Source organism: Echiichthys vipera (assembly GCF_963691815.1).
Source record: "Echiichthys vipera genome assembly, chromosome: 5".
In the NCBI taxonomy this organism is placed as follows: domain Eukaryota; kingdom Metazoa; phylum Chordata; class Actinopteri; order Perciformes; family Trachinidae; genus Echiichthys; species Echiichthys vipera.
In genome coordinates, this window is record NC_139830.1 from 12,411,510 (window position 1) to 12,427,356 (window position 15,847).

General features: G+C 43.6%; 1 protein-coding gene across 1 annotated transcript; it reads right to left on the bottom strand.

The window, feature by feature from the left end:
- Positions 1-1,292: 1,292 nt before the first annotated feature.
- On the bottom strand, positions 1,293-15,559 carry ypel2b (yippee-like 2b). The gene is made up of 5 exons (XM_083913804.1): positions 15,425-15,559; positions 9,151-9,382; positions 8,461-8,504; positions 7,931-8,039; positions 1,293-4,037 (listed from the first exon to the last, which is right to left on the bottom strand). Exons 2-5 carry the CDS (start codon positions 9,265-9,267, stop codon positions 3,948-3,950), a joined length of 360 nt encoding a protein of 119 aa, XP_083769930.1. The 5' UTR covers positions 9,268-9,382; positions 15,425-15,559; the 3' UTR covers positions 1,293-3,947.
- Positions 15,560-15,847: the final 288 nt, after the last annotated feature.

The following is a 15,847-nucleotide window of genomic DNA, read 5'->3' on the forward strand; positions in this document are numbered from 1 at the left end:
GCTTATGGTAGCTAATGTTAGCTAACTTTAGGTTGGCCTAGAGAGGAACACTGCATCTACGGAGTTAGTTTAGTCTCACCCATGCGCCAAATCCACAAACACGGCAGAGAACTGAGGTGTCAGTGATGCCCGAGCAGACAGCTAGTAGCTAATGTTAGCCTCTCCTATGACAGCTGCCACCTGCCACTCAAAACAGCCATAGCCTTAACTATGCAGAACTTTAAGCTTTAATATAATTTAAATATCAGCAATACAAATAAAAATAAAAAAATGCCTGAACAGTTGTCATGGAAAGTGAAATTCCCTTTTAAAAAACAGGCTGAAAACATGTTAAGTTGTGCTGTAAAGTTGGGCATTTTACCAAGGGGGTCTTTGGGGATTGACTCTGTTTTATGGGACAGCCTCAAGTGGTCGCTTAATGAACTACAGTTTTCGGCAATTCAGTGTTGGCTTCATTTTTCAGACTTGGAGATTGCCGCTTAAACATTCAACACGCCGACATCAGGAGACGCCACTTCACCGGTACGAGGCAGGATTTCCGGCTAGGCTAATGCTAAAAGACAGGACTTTTCCATCTATAAGGGCCGTGTCGATGGCTAAGAAGCTGTAAGTCACTTTATATCTCTGAAATGTTTGTCCTGTATTGATAATCGGACCTGCCTTGTGAGTCCATAGGGTGCTAACGGTAATCCTGCAACATATCTGTGCAGCCAGCAGTCAGGCATACGTCTTTATTTCAACCATTGGATCACATCGCTGCTGGAACAAATCCGGTCAAGCGTTATTCGTGATTTTTGACGATACTCCTTGACAGTCTATTGTTTACTACATGTAGCAGCAGTCAAAGCTTTGTTATTTGTTGCTTGTGTTGTTCATTTCTCCCTAATTTAATATCACAGTCCTGCTGTAACATGTCCGGTTGTGTTGTGTTTGGTTTGGAAGACTTTTTTGGTGATTTTAGACAATAGAAAATCCAACTATATACTCTGTTGCATATAGTCTTCTGCAGTAGCACAGAGACAGAGAGGGGGGGAGCTGAATGGAGACCTGACCAATCAGAGCAGACTGGGCTTTTCCAGGAGGAACTCCTAAAGAGACAGGCGGGTCTCAGACAGAGGGTGAATACTGGTGCTGCAGCCATGAACAGTATGAGAAAAATAATGTCTTCTGAACATTAAAGCATGTAAACATTTTTAAGTGGGAACCCAAAATTCATGTGTGAACCTGAAAACGAGTACGTAGGTCCCCATGAGAAGAAACAAACAGTATATTCCATACAGATATCAAGGTGCAATTTATTAGATGAAGATCCAATGATATATAGTCAACATCAGCATCCTCCTTTACAAAAGACATTAAAATTGAAACATTTTTCAGTAAAAAAGTAGTATCGTACAGCCAATGTGGGGTACCAGAGAGAAAGCATGACCTAAATCATATTCATTAATCATCATATGGATCCTAGATAAAACACAATACATTAACACTATTTACAGTCTGTAACACAGAGGTTGACATGAATGGTAATCCTCGTGGTGAATACAGTAAATATAATATATTCATATATTAAGATCTTTTGTTTACAAAATCATAATGCATAATATATCACAGAGAAAGGCTATCCACAACCTTGGCTTTCAGCTATACACACCCCCTTTGTTTTGCAACACTTTGCCCAAGCAAAATGAGACTTTTTGTTTGGTCAATTTGTTGTTGATGGGTGGGTTCTTTGGTTGTGCTGGGTTTAATGTCGCAGCCTCCGACGGAGCAGTCAGCTGCTGAGTGTTACTGAAGAGAGTTATCAGTTTGGTTGTAACTGGAGACTCTTGAACAGCACTCACCATATACAGGGCAACTTCTAAAGCAATGTCTGCAACAACGTGAAACTATGTGTGCCAAACAGGGCAACTAGTTTAACTTTTCTAAACCAGGATCACATTTAATGTGAAGAAAAAGGATCTCACAGCTTAGATGGACTGAGGTGAAACTGATTAGAAGTTGTATTACAGCACAAGGTTTCATTTGCACACAATGTTCTTTTCACAACAAATGTGACAAAGACCAAGCACAAAACTGGTCAGAACACTTGTTTAACTTCATGCATGCATTGACATTGCATTTCCACAGGATGGATTCTCTCATTTGAAAATAATACATTTCCATCAGAGAATAATAACACATCCAGCACATAAAGTTAGATCCTGGCCAGAGCAAATGTAGCATCAAGGTACCTGAGCAATGCTTCCCATTAATGTTACCGTGAATATTACCCAGGTGTCATAACTCAAAGGCCTGTGATTCATGAGGAATATTTAAGTTAACTGAAGTAGAATAAAAATGATCTAAAACGGGGACCTAAGAATATAATGTGTTCATTAAGGAACCAAAGAATAAGCAAATGAGTCTATCTGGTGCATTGCTTCATAATGTTGCCCAGTAAGTTTGTTATGTTTGGTGAGGACCAGTTAGTGAAGATCAGCAGTATAACAGCAGTTAAACAGCAGTCATCCCAGACTGAAAGAGAGCCTTGGAGTGGTACCTTTTATACATAATGCATCTACAGTACACACCTCTGTGATCGTGTATATATCTTCAGTTAAAGTAATTATTTACTTTCTGTGTTAATTTCTTTACTATTTGCATTTTCCCTTGGCCCATGAAACCAGTCATGTTTGACCATTTGTTTATCAGTTTCTTAAAATCACACTGTTATTTGCACGGTAACAGGGGTTGTGTTTGTATCTGTCTGATCACTAGCTGCTATGCTCATCCACCTCCAGAAGCAGAAAGATGCTAACAGTGCTCCCAAACCTTTGGGAAACCCGGCCAAAGTTCTTCACCTGAGACACACTTATGTTGTGTAATTCTATCTGGTCAAGTAACAAAGGTGGACGCAGCGAGGCGTCTGCCGAAACCAGACATACACGGGAAGGATCAGCAGATCACTTTACGCGACTTGTTATATTAAAGGATGAACTAAACCCAGGGGAGCTACTTTGCTGCGGAGAGGGCTGAATCCTTTGAGGTTTTAGGACAAGCTGGTGGCTGTCTGTCTGTATGAGTCTGCCCTGAGCTCCATCACTAGCAAGACATGGAGTGAATCCCAGCTGGAAGCAGCCAAAGCCACTGCATAACTGGATCAGGAACTTCCCCTCCCCACCATGTAGAGAGAGGGGCCTGGTGGGTGGCAATCCCTGCACCCCACCCCCACACCACAACCCAGCGCCCATGTGCTCGGGCCTCCGTGCCAAGCCTCAACGCCAGGCCTCATCACTGGCCCAGCTGGCATGGCACCGATCAGCTGGATTTGCTATAATCATCTTAGGTCATCTAATTCAAGCCGAGTGAATGCCTGTCAGCTCTTCAACCAAGGCCAACGAACCCCCGCCATGCCGACCTAACTGTCCTCCTTCTGGCTAAATTTCCACTGACTGACCTGTAAACAACTGGTTTTAACATTATTGTTAGACAAGGTAGAATACTTCGCACAATGAAGATGTCTCCTGGCTGATATAGAGGGAGTGTGAAGAGCTATCGAATCACGTTTCAGAAAAAAAAGACACACACATGAAAATGAGACATCTTGCTGGCCAGTCACCTAGTCCTGCTAGCTGCCTACAAGCCTGCCTAGTCTGTCTCTCTGTCAAGCTGGGATGTCTGGGACCTTGGTGTGTGTGTGTGTGTGTGTGTGTGTGTGTGTGTGTGTGTGTGTGTGTGTGTGTGTGTGTGTGTGTGTGTGTGTGTGTGTGTGTGTGTGTGTGTCCTTGTGTGTGTGTGTGTGTGAGGGATGGGTAGAGAGTCTCAGAGGTTAATGGTAAATCAGCCAAACCAAAGTCACACACTCACCCACCACACATGACCCCCCTCCCTCTCATCCATCCGTCCATTTGTCCATCCAGTTCCCCCTCCCTCGCCTCTGTTGCGGTCGTGTCCCGGCTGCTCGTCCGTCAGTCCCAGCCATTGTCCTTGATCATGTGGGCCAGCTCGATGATGAACTTGCCCTCTTTATACTTCTGACTGCTCTCAAAGGCATGTTCCTGGAGGGTGTGGCAGAGGAAAGGCATCATTAAACTCAAACGACAGAATAATAATATGTTTATTTCTCTGACAGCGTAAGACATGGGGTCAGTAAAAGAAACCCTGCTCATGACAGACCCTTTCAGCCCTAATGAAAATCCTTGACTCAGTCCTGGACTGTCTCTGCTGCTGGCTCTCTGGGTGCTGGTTACATAACCGTCAGTCACTGAACACTGCAGAGGAGCCTGCACAACTAAAACTCTGAACCGGATCGGATCATCATACCTTGAGGTGGCTAGAATGTGTCTCTCGCCACTGAGAAACAGCAAAAGGCCACAGGTTTGAGCCTCACAACAGCCAACACAGATTAAGAGTCTGTTCTATTTTTGCAGGCTGTAACATGAATTTTACTCTTAGGTGTGTAATCAAAAATTCCTTTGGAAAATTTGAATCGGGTTCATAAGAAAGTCTGAGCTACACCGAAGGTCATCAGCTGCACTAAATGCTGTTTTATTAAGTGAAATACATCAACTAACACCACAATCATTAGATTTCACAGTTTAGTTATTAGTTCATTCATAACTGCTAAATGTAAATCATTTGAAAAGCCTGATTGCAGGGCTGTAGTACTTGAGTCTGGATCCACTTTTTTGTAGTTTTGCACAGTTTTGGTCTTTGACTTGGAGATTGAGAACTGGTCAAGTTTTTCCTGGCTGTTGATTCGGGATCAGTTGTATCGAATGTTGCCTGAATTCAATGCATTGACGAGGTTGATATTAGAAGGTAGATAATAGTTAATGTCTAGATAGTGATGGGCAGAGGAGAAGAGATAGGTCTTAAGGCAAGACTGAAAAGTGGTGAGGGATTCGGAGTCGTGGATCTCTTAGGGGAGGGAGTTGGCCAGCCTGGGAGCTGCCCTGGAGAAGGCTCTGTCCCAAAACTGCAGAGGAAAGGACGGTTGGTGGGGAGAAAGGAGGTCAGTGAGATATGACGGGGATTCATACCGCCTGAACTGGACGAAATTTGTTCGTCGTACCAAACGTTGTCTCCGGTAATACCCTTCATATCTCCGTCCGGTTCCAGCGCTGTTATGGATGTTAAGCAATACATCCTCTAGAGGGGAGTGCGGTGTCGCAAATTACCGGTTTTGACAATCGCAAACATGGCGTCTGCAGAGGAGATGATTTTCCTTTGTGTCATCCAAAATCGGCACAAAAAGTGTACGCAGCGGTGGCATGTGAGACCACTCAACCGACACCTTAACGGCGAGTGTTTTTCTTTGGTTTTGCCGATGAGAGAACTGGATGTACCCCCTCACCAACTCATAGATTATGTCCTCCAAATTTTGCGCCATTTTTAAATGTCCAATTACTACTATTACTACTACTATATTTCTCTGTTTTGTCCGGAGTTCTCACAATTCGTAAGCTCTCCGGCGACGGACCCACTGATGGCCGAAATGACCTCCGGAACCGGACAAAGGTTTCGTATCCGTATTTACAGTAGGGTGAGAATGGGTCTTAACTCCCTAATCACTATATTAACATCTGAAATACATCATTACTTATTAGTGTCTTGAACAGGGCTCAATTTGCTCTGTACCAGGTCCTGACTTGAATTGATTAAGTTGGTCTTGACTACAACCCTGCCAGATTGCAACAGTCATTAGTCGAGATTACTGAGATAATGTAAACACAGTAAGAAAATCAAGTAGTTAATGAAAACTAAGAGCTCCAAATAATGATGCCAGGTGGCGCCCACCAAGGTGTAATCAAGCTTTTCTAGCGACTAATCCTTTGGTTTATGGATGAATAAATCAGCCTCAGGTGTGTGTACGTTGTGTTTATTGCTAATGTGCAAACGTTTGCAAGCTAAGGTGGTGAACGTGGTAAACTTCATGCCTGCTTACAATCAGCACATAAGCATCACTAAGCATTTTAACATGATATCGTTAGCATTTAGCTTAAAAGGAGGCTGTGCCTAATGCTGCCTTCAAATGGGGTCGTGTTTACAGTGTTTATGAGAAGAGTCCATATGAACGCCCCCCTCTTCTTGTATTCACAACCTTAGCTGTGAGTGGCAATTTCACACGTTCTGACATTTTTTACTGATGTTTTCAGAATTGAAATATGAGTCATAAGGATTTTTTTCTTCGTAGTTTAATGAAATATCTGAAGAAAATGTTGAGAATCCCAACGGCCTTATCTTTCCCCGGTCAATATTATGCCTCACATTTCCTGTATTACCTTACCCGCTCAGTAGCTTGCTGGACTGTTTGCCTCTGTGGCTTCAATGTTGCTGTGATCTAGCAGCAGTGTTTTTAACCACTTTAAAGCCAAACATATCGAGTCCACGACATCCCAACGATGAGCTCACGGGTTCCCTTTGACGGCAGAAAAAGTACAGCCTCACACAGCTGTTTGCACGGCTGGATCTCAATCGCTAATATTGCTTCTTGCTTCTTTGATTGATGAGAAGTGCTGTTCCAACTACAAGACTTGATTAACAGATGTCTCTCTTGAGGGTCACATGGTCAGGCCCAGTGGCGGCTGCTTGCTAATCCCACCTCAGCTTGTTCCAGTTCCACCTCCTATACATCCCCAAATTTGGATATTTCTGGCCCCAGGAACTGGTTACGATAGCAACAAGCAGCAAACCCAAGCCCCCAAGCTTAAAAAGGTTTCTGTGGTAAACGCTGCGGTTAAAACAGATATGCTTGTTTTGTTTTTCCATTTTCCAGCAGAGTTGCAAACCAATGCCATAAAAAATTACACAAATGACAACTTCTGCTTCCTGTCCAAGCCCTTTATCAGCCCTGTGTTCTGGTTTCAAAGCCACTCACTAAGCCTCTCTTGAAAGCAGAGTCCCAGAGTTGACGGATACAAATGTTCTTTCACCGTATGTACCGTGTTTTGTCTTTGTCTCTATTTTGGTTCAGAGCTGCAGAGGCACGTTATCAGATGTCTTGGTTTAGAAGTGCAGTAGGTCAAGCCTCTCAATAGAACTTTGACGGCTGTGGAAAATCAATACTGCTGCAACCGATATTAATGGTAACCCTCCCATCTGGTGTGTGCATGTGACCTCTGTTTTCTCTGCCTTGTGGGGTCCTGACAGGAATAGAAACTACCCAGAGAAGTATCTACTTTTGAAGCTGCTTTGTCGGGTGTTTATACCAGGCGTCATAAGGAAAATAGTTATTTTTAGGCTGGAAGGTTATACACTCAGGTTTAAGGTTAAACATGTAGCGGTGAATGTTAACAGTTGGAGTTTAGGCAAAGAGCGCTGGTCAAAGGAGCCTTCTCAGACGTCAAGCAACAAGGATACTGTGTGTGTTAACCCCTTAAGTATACAGTCACGTGCCCTATAGTGTAAACTCTCACCTCCATGCGAACAGGGTTCATCAGTGACAGCTGCACATGCTCAGCTCTGTTGATATATGAAGACAGCTAACATGTGTGGATGCTGTTTAGCTCACTCTGACATGAGACCTAAAATACCCCCTGTACCCAATACATCTTGCACGTGTATTTTTACATGCTATATCGACTGTAGCTAAAGCCAGATATTGAGGCTGTTGGTGTTATTCTAAACCTGAAACACTGTCAGTATCAAAAGGCTCAATCAACATTATTAACACCTAGAAATGCTGATGCTTTTCACTTCCACAAAACATTAAAGACTAACCACAAGTCACATCAGATAAAAAAAGACTTCTCCTTCTCAATCTGTTCTGAGAAATCTGTCTCATAATTCATTCAGCCCATAGCCGTAACACTGCGTTGACTCTAAGAGATGTGGCGGTCCAAATATAATTAGGGGGTGCAAATAAAATTAGGGTGTGCTTTAATAGCCACCTCCCAGTTTATCGTCCTCTAACCTTGGATGCAAGTTTGTGGTCCCCAAGGACACTTACGTATTTCCAGCCCAGGGTGGTCTTGCAGTTCTCACAATAGATATCTGCTACAGCATGCAGGCCTGTGAGCAGAACTCTCTCTTCTGCAGGGCCACACCCGACGTTCACCCTGAGACAGAGGGGAAATAGATTTGTGGGGAGGAGAGTAGAGAGGAAGACACAAGCAGAGACAAAGAGACAAAAGTTAGAAACCAGCATTGTGCAAGTTGCTCAGCTGTTGTACTGTATGATGTGCTCAGAGTGAGTCACTGTTTCACACCCACTCACACAGATCACACTGATAGGGCGCCAGGCCAAAGAGCATAGATTCAAACAGCCTAATTTTCACACTTATTTCAGCTGATAATGACCCAGAGGCACAAGTTGGCTGCGTCTACACCAGGGCTTAAAAAACAAGTACTGTGTGGAACAATGGTCACCTGAGCATATTAGATCACTGGTCTCCTGTCTACGTCCAGTATGTCGGTGAGTTTTTCCTAACATATAATGTCAGCCAGGGGGGTGAAATGCAACAGGAGAGGGATACTCACACTGAGTTGAACAGGTAGGCTCTGCCTTGGCTGCCCTGGAACGACTGCAAAGACAAGATGAGTCAAAGATGAAAAGGCTGAAATGAGAATCGCCCCTTTCATACAGTGTAGTAACTCTATACAATTATATAAGCAGGCTGTTATACTGCCATTATGATTCAGTCAAAGAAGAGAGAGAGGTTTGATTTCCTACGCCCACATGTTGACTGGACACAGGCCTTTGCTTTAATAAAAGCTCTTATTTTAAAAGCTGTTGACAAAATCTATTTTAATACCCATTTTAAAAAGGTGCACAGTCTCCCAGTAACAGCCCATATGCTCCTGATAACATCATGGTTGGCTAATGCATAAGTAGCATTTTCTTGCAGCCTTTATTTCCAATGACATGAAAGCTTCTATTGAAGAGACAGAGGCTGTGTTACAAATGGCAGGAGGTTTTTGTGCACAGGTGAACAGTGTTTTCATAATCGCATAGCATTATCCATTCACAGGCAACAGTCTGGCAGCGGCTGACACAGACATACAGACACACAAGTGCTGTTAATCCTTGTCAACTATATTCTGTAGTATTGACTGTGCTATAAAAAAGAGTGAGACAAAAACTAAACATTAAACAGCTTGTTTCTAAATTAAAACTGTGATTAAAAACGTAGGGGGGGGTCCAGTCGTCGGGGCAGGTTGCAGGGTTACCTTGGAGATGAGCTCATCGTGGTTGGCCAGGTGAGCTCGGCAGTGGATGCAGCTGTAGGTTCGGTGGCAGCTCGGCAGGTACGCCTGGAAGGTCTTGGAGCGCGTCATTCTGACCATGGGCGGAGTTGGCGGGCGGTGCAAGAAGGGACTGCCAGCCCAGGTCGGCTCACAAGGGAAGCACCGCAACACACAGGTGAGGGCCGTGGTGGGCGGTGGGTTGGGAGGCGAACACCTGAGCACAGGGAGGAAAAAAGAGTAGCTAATGGTTACATGGTTGTTTAACAGCTGCTTCCTTTAACTGATGTTGTAAACTGAGACACGGGTGTATAATTGCTGACGGGATTACAGTCTGTCCTGTGTGTTCAGAGAATTCTCCAACCTGCTCCCATATTTGAGACTCTTAAAACCTTAAATAGCCATGCTGTGATGAGATATAATGCATTAGTAATGAGCCTGTGTTACAGGCAGAGCCACTAAATTTCACATTTCAGGCTCAAGCTGAACAAATTCTGCTTTAGGAGATGAGATTGAAACAGGTACAGTCTTCCACCACACAGGAAATGAGTACTTCTAACAAAATGGCAAAAATGAGTCCTAGTTCGAGGAGAGGACAGTTTGGGCTAACAAACAGACAAAAAACTATTGACCATCTTGTGATGGGATCACATCAGCCACGACGCCAGATCGGGCCAGGGGCGTAAAGTGGCAGACCAATGGCCCCTTCCCTACTTTCTTCCCCCCTATTTCTGGAACCACACCGACCTTTCAATTCAAAAATCTGGCTGCAGAGACATATAAACCTGGAAAAATACTCAAAGTAGGGGTCTCCAGGACCACATGTTGCCATGATGACACACAAACAGACTCACAGGATGAGGTTGTTGCTGTTGGGACTCACGGTTGGTAACCACTACGTCATCAGGTCAGTCCTCCACTTTAATATCTCAACAGCTACACAATGAATTGGCATAACATTTTGCACAGACATTCATGGTGCCCAGAGGAGGAGTCTTGACCTGGCCATCCACTGACATTTCCTGTAGTGCCACCGTCAAGGCAAAAGGTAAATATGTTCAATGCAGATATTTTGTTCGGCTCCAGCTGTACGTTGTGTTTAGCGCTAATTAAATATTAGCATGCTAACTCATTAAACTAAGCTGTTGAACATGCGGACGTTAGCAGTTAGCTCGATGCATCACTGAGCTGCTAGTGTGGCTTTAGACTCTTAGTCATAGTTCCAGCTTCTCAAATATGACTATTTTGCTGTGTTCTTGTATTCGACAATTGTAAGCTGAATACCTTTGATTTGGACTGTTGGTCGGACATTTTTAGCTGTCAGTTGGCACTCTGGGAAAATATAGTGGGCCATTAATCTGTGGTCAAACCATTCTGCACAGCCTCTAGTTCAACACAGTACACACAGGTGGCAGCACTATAGCTCACATCCAGTGTTTAAGTCTATGAGGCTGCAGAGATAATCTGCTTAGCATAGCACAACTGCTAGGATCGTGCTCTGCTCGCTCCCTCCATGATATCCAAATAGACCGCGCCCTTAAAATACTTGTGTCCTGGTGACTGAGAAGATTAGTGAGCTGGCCTGGGAACCCATTCCAAAGGTGCGGAGCCAGGAGGACGGGAGTGTGCTGACGAACTGTACAGAAGATGGTTCAGAGCATGTGCTTTCTACCTTGTGGTGCAGATATGATCGTTGCGGCTATATTGCTTAATGCAACTTTAATTGTGATTTCAGGCCTGTAGCTCAGTCACAAAAGTTAATCTAGTTTTATTCCCCAGTGCTACTTTTCATAAAGCTGTTGAGGAGCCTCGCTTAACCATTAGACACCTTTTATTGTCTGCCTGCCTATTGTTCAATAAATATTCTTTCAAGTTGAAATGAATGCACCGCAGTCAAATATAAAAACATGTCTATCAAAAATGAAATCTTCTATAGTTCACAGGACTGTGACTCTGTAAGACTGTAATAATTTCAGTTGTTTCATCACCTTCCCAATATGCCGTCCCGTTCTGTCTCCTCTCCTTCCTGTCTGTCTTTACTGAACCATCTGGAAAAACTAATAAAATACTGAATGGGAGCAGGAGGCCTCTGAGTTCAACACAAACAAGAGAGAGAGAGAGAGGCCTCTTTACTTTACTGCTCTGCATCATGATTGTTTTTAGTGTCGGATGGAGGCTGATAAAGGCTGATGGGAAGGACCCGCGGATATAAATAAATAAGGCAGTGAGACGTGCCCTTGTTTTCTCCACTCTGACGCGGTGCCAGCGGCGTGGGATTGGGGCACAAAGACACGCTTAGTGCAGTTGTCAGAGTTGACCCCTGACACACACACACACGACACACACACACACACACACACACACACACACACACACACACACACACACACACACACACACACACACACACACACACACACACACTGGTGTTTAACCCAAAACGTGTTTCATCTCGTCGGTCATTTCAGGACTGAGGACAAAGGAAGACGTTTATGTAGGGTCCAGTCCTCTGAGATACTGTGAACTGTGTTATACGGATTCAACACATTTACAGTTTATTTACATATTTAGAGACATTTGCCACTTGATTCTTTTATATTTGGCTGCTGTTGAGTTTAAACTGAAATTATTAGTGGATTAATCAGTGAGTTGATTCATTTTGATAACTGTTTAAGTCGTTTTTAAACAAAATTTAGCTTTTTTATGTGAATATTTTATATATATAAATAGATATATTTTTTAATATTTGAGCTTTAGACAGGTGGTCAGACAAAGCGATTAACCAAAGCAATTTTAATTTTCGTTAATCAAGTAATCCCTTTCATTTGCACAAAGCAGCCTGATTATAGCTCAGTAATTAGGTACTATAAGTAATCCAGGAAAGCGAGCTTAAAACTTGAGCTTCAGTTTTAATTACATTAAATTCTTCTTTTAAGCCTCTACCGCTGCATTTGCTACATGTCACCCAGGGTAAAAGTACTGGCTGAATGTCTAAACATGTAAACATGAAGTACAGAACCTGTCGATCACAACTGAAAGGCGGCATGTTTACTCAAACTATCATCTGTAGGAAAGCTCTCTGGTGATGCTGTTAACTGTCGTGCACCATGATACTAATGTGCCCTCGGTGGACAGATATTCAACAGCGGTGCTGGATTATAGTATTGCACGTGTTACACGTCTTCTTGTGGGTCATACATAATCCATGTGGAGTTCTCTCTGTGTATTATCTGCAGTCGGCCTCTAAAGAATCACTTCATTACAGCCGTGACAACATTTTCCAGTGAACGTCAGTGGCTGCGGATGCAAACAAATGTGTCTACCTATCAAAAACACATTGTCACATCGTCTCTTTGAAGAACTATTCTGATAATCAATTCATTGTTTGTCTTTTTTTCCAAGCAAAAATTGCCTACAATTAGTTCCTGCATCTCATTTATGAAGATTTTCTGTTTTTATCGTATCACGTAAACTGAATAAAGTTGGGTTTTGCGATGTTGATGGAACAAACCAAGACATTTTAAGATTCAACTTGGGCTCTGTGAACTTGTGACATGCTTTTATTCACTCGTTTCTGACACTAGCCAAAATCAGTTAACCGATAAACCGTGAGAATAATGGGCAGATTAACCGATAATGAAAATCGTGGCAAACTCCGCCAGAAGTGACAACAAAAACTGCAGTTTCTCAAATTTCCACTTGAGGTTGGCTCTTTACAGCAGAAATAAACACGTTTACAGCCTGGTAGTGACAGGTGGGGCCTTCACAGGAGACCGTCTGCCTCAACTCCATCTACGCTCCAACTTTTTGTCCATTTTTGGATTAGGTGGGAGATGGCGAAAGGGTGACTACATCCATATTTTGTACAGTTTATGGTTGAGGCCACGAAGATGTTTTGATTTAGCAGGCATAAAATTGACTGATTCGGCCGTGATGTTTCTGTACATCATGAAGGCCTACGCGTTACAATACTCAAAACTTATTTGGGTTCTTAGAATAAGAAAATAAATAACTGTAGGTACAAGAAGGCCATTGAACATAAAGTACAAAGAATGCAAGCACAGGCTTTATACCACATTAAACAGATGTGTCCTGATCAAGGTTTCAAAACAACTAGTTTCCAGGAACAGGACTTCTCGGTGGTCGGACATGCTTGGGACTCAAGGCAACATTGTTTCTTACTCGTTTCAAACACTGACGCAAACAGTCAGGACTGCTTTGCGCTAAAAGAAAAACTCTTTGACAAAAGCACAAAGTGCGTAAATTATCAGATGACTAGAAGAATCGGTCACAGTGATTCAGACGGGCGATGACATTTCAGCAAGACTGACTGTCTGCATAACCTCGGTGTGTGTCTTTGGTGTTTGTCCATCTTTTGTCACTTTATTTTTCACTCTGCTTGTGTCTCGTCCCCGTATGTCTCCATGCCTCCCAGCCTGTGTGTATATTTATTTTTCTGCTGTCACGCTGTTTATTCATCAGCTCTGCCGCGGGTCGTTTGAGGTCACCCAACTGTCCATTCTGGTCATTTCTGGGTGTCATCACAAAAGGCTACGTGCCACGAGTCTCAACAGCCAAAAGGGCCCTTGTATCCTGACAAAAAAACCTTTGTTATGTAACGCACTGATGCTGCCGCTACTGATGCCGCTTCTGACAATGATCGAGAGCGGGAGGAAAGACAGAGGGGAGGAAGAGATGCGGGGGAGGGAGGAGGGGTGGTAGTCAAACAGGGACAGGGAGGGAATCAAACAGAGAAAGAAAGAGGGAAGAAGCAGTGTGGGTCCCTTCAGCAAAGGATGAGCTGTGTGTCCTATACTGCCCACAAGCTACACCGACAACATTTCTGTACTTCATGTACTTTCAGTCGCTCTCCACTCAGTCTTACACCAAAGCCAGCAGCATACAGCAGCATGACATCATTGACTAGAGGAGGGAAAAAACTCTTCTCTGCCCCCCCAACCATATCAAATCTCACTGATGAAGCCATGCTCCTGCATCCCAAGTGTGTGCGTCTGGTTCCTGTTTCTGTGTCTGATCTGAACTCACTTCTTCTTTTTTTCTGTCTCTATTTTGCCCTCCGTGGAAAGAAAGGCAGCGTGTCATCAGGTGCGTTGGACACTTATACTTTTGTCTCTCCACGCAGAGTTTGCTTTAGGGGAAACATTCTCGGACCTGTGAGACTTAAGACACAACATATTGTGCAGATGTTTTGTTTATGTACAAGGTCTCTCTGGGAAGGACCACCTTCCAAGGCCTGCAAAACTGAGACACCCATCTTTGATCCTCCTCATGTGATCAACTATCTGCATGCACGCTTTGCAATGAGGATAGATCAGTGCAAAGGTTGCTACTTGATAAAAAAAAATAAAAAAAAGTGTGTCTGTCTGTCATTTAGATGTTTTGCATTTCCACCTGCTGGTCCAACTGTCATTGACTTGTATGGGATGGTAGATGTCACGTGGGGTAACACATCAATATATACACAAAAACATAAAGGCTTAAAGTTTACAGAAGCCTGTGTGTGTGTGTGTTTGTGTGTGTGTGCGCGCGCGTGTGTGTGTGATTATTGAATCAGGTCACAGGCAGTGGCGCACTTCATATGGGGCAGAACTTCAGCCACCACACGCAGCAGCACAGATGGCGGGGATGCCTCAGTTCAGCAATGCTGAAAACACACACACAGAGACACGCGCACACACACACACGCACAAACACACACTGAAAAGCTGTAACATCTGCAGAGACTGACAGATCGATGAGAGCCAGGTGATTGTCGTCAGAGCTCATGATCACATGCGCGTGTTACATGATAACCCGCATTGATCATCGTTGACTGTCACGACCAAGCGCGTGCACGCGGATGATGGCGCATACGTGCAGGACCACCACAAACAGCATGTGTCCTGACAATAATAATAATAACAACAATAACCACTCGATACTGTAGCTCCACTGCACAGTAGACCTCAGCATCCGGTCCACGAAGAAAACAGAGTCCGGGCCAGGCATGATAAATACATACATGACATCATATAATGCCTGTTATTGGCAGGACATAAGCTTAAACTATAAGTGTGTCTTTCTATTGTAATATTACAGCACATGTGCCTGCGAGGTAAAAAAAAAAAAAAGTTGCCTCGCTTAAAAAGTATTGGTTAAGCTGTACATGACTGTATAAGCCTTGTTGAGCCGTATGAAAACAGTGCGTAACAACAAATGCACCACAGTGAAAAATAACGCAGAGGAAATCATTTTTTACCTTTGATGGGAAGAAAAAAATCGGATCTCCACGTAGCTTAGAAAATGTCGCACCTCCCCGTTTTCCTCGTGGCAGTGCCAATCCTTAAACCCACTTTCGCATTCCTTTCCCAGGCAAAATTTCCTCTCCTCTCTCTCTCTCTCTCTCCGCCGGCCCTGGCAAGTCCTGCAGAGACGCAATGTTTTGACGCGCAATGATGCCCAGCAGAGTTTAGAAGAGGCAGAGAGTCAGAGAGTGAGGAGACAGCCGGAGCGAGAGGGTTCACTCCAACACACTTCCGGGTTCGTAGAAAATCCGTTGTACATTTAGGACTTTGGAGGACTAAACATGACCTAAGTCTATAAATGCATAAATAAATGAACGAATGAATGAATAAATAAATAAGTGCATGAATAAATAGGACATCCTGCCTCATTAACATAT